This window comes from Rhinopithecus bieti, unplaced genomic scaffold, assembly GCF_001698545.2.
Source record: "Rhinopithecus bieti isolate Rb0 unplaced genomic scaffold, ASM169854v2 scaffold_47952, whole genome shotgun sequence".
In the NCBI taxonomy this organism is placed as follows: Eukaryota; Metazoa; Chordata; class Mammalia; order Primates; family Cercopithecidae; genus Rhinopithecus; species Rhinopithecus bieti.
Window position 1 is genome coordinate 3,206,972 of NW_016820098.1, and position 6,000 is coordinate 3,212,971.

Genomic DNA, 6,000 nt, shown 5'->3' on the forward strand with positions numbered 1-6,000 from the left:
ACCTTGTGGTTGTGTATCCCTTTCACACCATGGTAAAGTTAAAAAACCATAAGTTGAACCACTGTAAGTTAAGGACCATCTGTATTTATGAATGAAAACTATAGAACTCTTCGTTTTAACAAAATCAACAGAAGCTGCAAAGAAGTCCTCCATTCAGAGATCCTATGAAGAGCCTCCTTTCTATATAACCTACTAACTAGCATCTGCACCAGACTGTCCACATTGAAGATTCTGGATTTATTCTTTCAGCTCATGCTATAAGCAATTAATATATCAAGTAGTTAACTTTCCAGGAAAGCATGAGCATGGAAAATAACTTGTTTTTTTTCCAATAGTCTTAGAAATCTGCTCTTTATTCCTGTCTACAATGATTCAGCAATGAGGAAACATTGACAGAGTATCTGCTATGTGCTAATCACTGTAGACTTCCCCATCTAATCTCACAACAAACCTGTCAGGTAAATATTAATATGTTCATTATATGGGTGAAGAAACAGAAACATGAGGAGTGATGTGCCCACAGGTCAGTTCTTTCTAAGGGAGCTTCGTGAAGGCAAGGGCATCGCCTGTCCTGAGCACCGCTATATTCCTAGTCCTAGATCAACACCTGGGTCATGAGAAGCACTTGGCAAACTTCTCCGTGAGCCCTCAAGAGCCTATACTCTGCCTAACGCAGTACACACAGAAACACTGCAAATGAAGGAACTCTCAGTCATCTGCCACTCAGACCACTCCCCACATCATACAGATACTCAGCTGCACTTGTGGGAGCCCTTCTGGCGTATCATAGAAATTATTCTAGAAATGCTGTCAAACTTAATCTGCTTCACTTCTCTGAAAAAATAACCAATTTCACTCTGCCTAGGTGTTAGGATTGTGATTGATTTTAATGATCATCTTTGTGCTGTGCTAGTTTTTTCTTAAGTTTTCTATAATAAGTAACTGGTGTTTTTGTAAACAGTAAATGTTATTTAAAATATAAAATTAAAATCAAGTAAACATATTTCAACACTAGACAATAGATTCGTGGGTATCAGGATCTGTCACCTGTACCACTGCCTTAAATGTAGTTTAGTTTATTGTTTAGGTAATATTAACTCTATGAGCAGAGTCACAACCATGCGACTACCTTCACTTCACAGAAGACTTCCAATGACCAAGGTGCCATTTATCTATTCAAGATGGCCTTAAGCCAAGCTTGGGATCTAAAATTGATGAGATGATGTATTTCATTTTTAGCACTTTCTGCCCAGTAAATGCAAGATTTTTTTCTTTAACCACAATCCTGCAAATGAATATGAACTTATTAATGGAAATTCCATTAAGGAAAAAAACCACCCATGCATAAAAGTAAGCACAGAGAACTTTTGAAGCAGAGCTTACAAAAGAGGCTATCTATTCAAGGTAACACAGTTAAGACTCTAAAGAATCTTCTAATTTCAAGACTGTTAGAGTAGCAAAGATAAGAAACAGCAGAGAACTGGCCAGGCATGGTGGCTCAAGCCTCTATGTAATCCCAGAACTTTGGGAGGCTGAGGCTGGTAGACCACTTGAGGCCAGGAGTTCAAGACCAGCCTGGCCAAGACGGCAAAACCCTGTTTCTACTAAAAAAAAAAAAAAGTACAAAAATTAGCTCGGTGAGGTGGTGCACACCTGTAATCCCAGCTACTTGGGAGGCTGAGGTACAAGAATCGCTTGAACCCAGGAGGTCCAGAGGCTGCAATGAGCCAAGATCATGCCATCACACTCCAACCTGGGTGACAGAGAGAGACTCTGTCTCAAAAAAAAAAAAAAAAAAAAAAAAAAACAAGAAAAGAAAAGAAAGAAAAGAAAAAAGAGAATTACTAGGCAACATTCATTTGTATTTAGTCTGTTGAAATGTCCTCAATGGAAAGTCACCAAAAGACTTTTGGTGTGGTTTAGATAAATCAAAAAGGTTCTGATAGATAAGAAAAGTGAAGTTTTTTCTTTCTCAGTGTTTGACTCCTGATACCACTTATCTGGTAATAAGAACTTTTGGGCCAGGCGCAGTGGCTCATCCCTGTAGTCCCAGCACTTTGGGAGGCCAAGCCAGGTGGATCACTTGAGGTCAGGAGTTCAAGACCAGCCTGGCCTGCAGCGTGGTGAAACCCCTTCTCTACAAGAAATATGAAAAATTAGCCAGGCGCGATGGCAAGTGCCTGTAATCCCAGCTACTCGGGAGGTTGAGGAAGGAGAATCACTTGAACCCGGGAGGCAGAGGTTGCAATGAGCCGAGATCGCGCCACTGGACTCCAGCCTGGGGGACAGAGCAAGACTCAGTCTCAAACAAACAAACAAACAAACAAACAAACAAACACTCATGGAACTCTCCAAAGAGCAAAAGATAATTAACTGAAAAACAAAAAACAAAACAAAACAAAAAAACACAAAAACTCCCTTTAACATGTATGCAATCTATTTGAATATAGTCACTTGAGCTACAAAGATGTTCACAAAAGCAGAGTGGCTTCTCTGGCCTTAAACAAGATTGAGAATCACTGCTTTAGTGTAAAATCACCCCTGCTGGGCCTCATCTCCATTTCTCTTACACTGGGATTGGTAGGCCAGCTATCAAAGAAAACATCTGAGTAGATCGGTCTCTACGGAGGTCAGCACCAACCAGCAAGGCCAGGTTCCTTGCCTAGAAAACAGCTCTTAAGTTAGTTAGCACAACCTACCTAAACCAACGTCCACTTCCCTCTCAGGCGAGCCATCTCCTGCCCTCCCCTAGGACAAGCCCCCACTCTAGCTTCCCTGGACACCATGGCTGGAGTCCCATCCTTGACTTTCTCCTGTGTCTACACTGAAATGCAGCCAATTTTAGCCAGTAAATGTTCATCGCCTTAGAGGATCTCAGGTAAGGACAACACAAATCCACTCTTCTGCAGCAGCTCTAATGTTAGGGGTCTCAAGTTTTAACTAAAGTGTCCTAACCTCCCTCACTGTGGAAAGGCCTAAAACAAGTCTGAAGGGTTGTGTATTAGAACCAGACACTTGAGCTCAAAGGATGTTGGCTGCAAATCACCACAGGCTTGGTATCCAACAAATTCACATGGTCTGGTCTGTTAAGAGCACTGGTAAAAGCCCTTAACAACTGGCTCTCTGGGTAAAGAAAAAAGAGGGGTGGGAAGCCCAGATTTGTGGCATTTGCTAATTTCATGGTATTAAATAGTATCCCACCATGGCAGATTTCAAAATATCAACTTGACATCAACCAGCTCACAAAATCCTGAAAAATGTAATAATTAGCAAGTATGAGCCAACACAACTGAGGATGCGGTCTCATGTCAGGCCAAAGAGAATATAAGTATTACTCACTTCAAATTTAGATATGTAAAACTGGCAAAAAAAATCCAAGTGCCTCAAGGCCTTCTTTTTAAACTTAGGCACAGATACTAGCAAGCTTTACCCGTATCAATAAACTGATACAGTCAATGAAAACAATAATAAATTACTCACCTTGTAAACAGTGTCCACATAATTTACTGTTCAAACTAGAGTTTCTGAGAGTATTATATGAGACAACATGGGTAAGCCAGAGCTGTGTTAGTCAAACTAGGACATGACTTCTTCTTTTGGGCTTCTTATTACTTAATGGTGGAAAACAATGTTTTATTTATGTAGATATTTACCATCCAGGCAGGTAACTTATTGAGTACCATGGGTGACTAATATGCTTCAAGGGGTACAAAGCTGTGTAAGACACAGTTCCTTAAAGGCTACCAGAGGCTGGGAAGGGTAGGGGGAAGTGGGGGACAGGCAGAGATTTGTTAAAGGATACAAAATTACAGCTAGATAGGAGGCACAAGTTCTAGTATTCTATAGCACTGTAGGATGACTGTAGTTAACAATGATAGTTTCATATATAGGTATACATATGTATATGTATACGTGTATATATGTGTATCTATACATGTATATATGTGTATATATACGTGTATACATATATACACGTATACATATACTTCATATATATGGATCTGTGGATATATATGGATAACTTCATATATATATGGAGAAGTTATCAGGCTTCTCCAGTAGTCTAGGAGTAATATGAAAAGAGCACGAATTAGGGCGGTAGCAGTGGAAATGAAAAGTTTGCACAATCTTCTATAACTCTCTTCATATATACACACACATATACACATATATACATAAATATACATACATACACATGTATGTGTATATACATATATACATATATACACATATGTGTATATATAAATATGTGTGTATATATATATGTAAAGTTTACAGTAGAGTCTCTTGTCTGTTGCCCAGGCTGGAGTGCAGTCGTGGGATCTCGGCTCACTGCAACGATGTCTGCCTCCCAGGTTCAAGCGATTCTCCTGCTTCAGCGTCCCGAGTAGCTGGGACTACAAGGGTGTGCCACCACACCCAGCTAATTTTTGTATTTTTAGTAGAGACCAGGTTTCATCATGTTGGCCAGGACGGTCTCAAACTGACCTGAAGCAATCTGCCCACCTGGGCCTCCCAAAATGCTGGGATTACAAGCGTGAGCCACTGCACCTGGCCACATCATATATATTGAAGCATCACTCGGTACCCCATAAATATGTACAGTGCTTAGTTGTCTATTAAAAAAAGAAAAGACATGGTTCCTAACCTCAATGTGTTTAAACCCCCTTCAGTGGATAACAGGACTTAGAGGTGTGACCAAGTGTCAGTGTAGGTGTTACAGACCTGCAGATGACCAGGAAGTCTGGGGCACCCAAGAAGGTAGAGAGAAGGGGTAGCTGAGCAAGAACTTCAGAAGCTAAGATATGCAAAGTGCATTACCACCATTAGGGGCAACCTGGGCAAGGGCTCAGAGAACAGGGTGGGCGAGAGTAAGCAAGTGGTCCAGTAGACCAAATGGAAGCAGAAATTTGCTTGGAGGCAGTGTGGTGACAGAGAAGTTTACAGTTATTTCGAAGCCAATACTGAGCCATTAAAGGCCTGATGGAAACAATCTGAACAAAGTAATGTTTCAGGAGAGTTATTCTGATGCCGCAATGGATTGGAATTAGTTATCAGGTTTCTCCAGTAGTCTAGGAGTGATATGAAAAGAGCACGAATTAGGCAGTGGCAGTGGAAATGAAAAAAGTTTGCACAGTCTTCTATGACTCTCTTCATATATGTGAGATAATTTCTGATTTTTATGCGTCAATCAACATACCATAAAGCTCTTAAGAAATTAGATCCTTAGGCAGAAAATTTAGGATCTTGGATATTGCATTCACCACAATGAAATTATAACAATCTCTTGACAAACCTGAAAACGTGCAGTTTACCTGTTACAATCTTGAATGCAGCCACTGCAGTTTCCTTCTTTTAGGTAACATGCTGCTCTATTTGAATATAAGATACTTAGATCATCTGCAATTTCACTTCCTAAAAATCACATTTAATTAAATACAGTTAAAATCCATTAGCAAGATCACAGTTCACCAGAACTACAAGACGGCCGAGGTCTCTCCAGTGGGGTGGCACTGCAGTCCTACAGACTGATCATGCAGAACTCCGCGGAGCTGCTACCCGCAATAGCCACCAAGGGAAAGCCCGGCGGGGACGGAGGCAAATGTGCCTGGCCGGGAACATGCCCGCATTCCAAGGTGCTGCTCACTGAGGTCAGGTGGCACGGCGCTCTTAGTCACCTGGGAGGAATGCAGCGATGCCGGCGCCTGTCATTCAGGAGGCGGCAGCGCCTCTCCCACGGGGCCCCTGGGGGTCGGGTGAATCGCAGCGCCAGGGGCCCGGGAAGCGGCGGGGCGCGGCGCACCTACCTGCCGGCTCCAGGAGCGCGATTGCCGCCGAGTACTTGCCGGCCGCCTCGGCGAACTGCCCGCTTCGGAACAGCTCGTTGCCCTGGCTCTTCAGGCCGGCGGGGCTAAGCGGGGCGGCGGGGTTCTCTGCGCCCAGCCCGCCGCCAGGATGCCCGGTGGCGCCACCGCCCGCCTCCGCCGCCGCCGCCGCAGA

At 42.9% G+C, this 6,000-nt stretch overlaps 1 protein-coding gene across 1 annotated transcript in view; it reads right to left on the reverse strand.

Moving 5' to 3' along the window:
• Positions 1–6,000, reverse strand: part of SPAG1 (sperm associated antigen 1) — an 86,660-nt gene that overhangs the window by 21,720 nt on the left and 58,940 nt on the right. Inside the window, exons 12-13 of the mRNA XM_017859467.1 lie at positions 5,808–5,979; positions 5,316–5,415 (exon numbers count right to left, since the gene is read on the reverse strand). Of these exons, the coding sequence (XP_017714956.1) occupies positions 5,316–5,415; positions 5,808–5,979 (272 nt within the window). The remainder of the gene's footprint in view (positions 1–5,315; positions 5,416–5,807; positions 5,980–6,000) is intronic.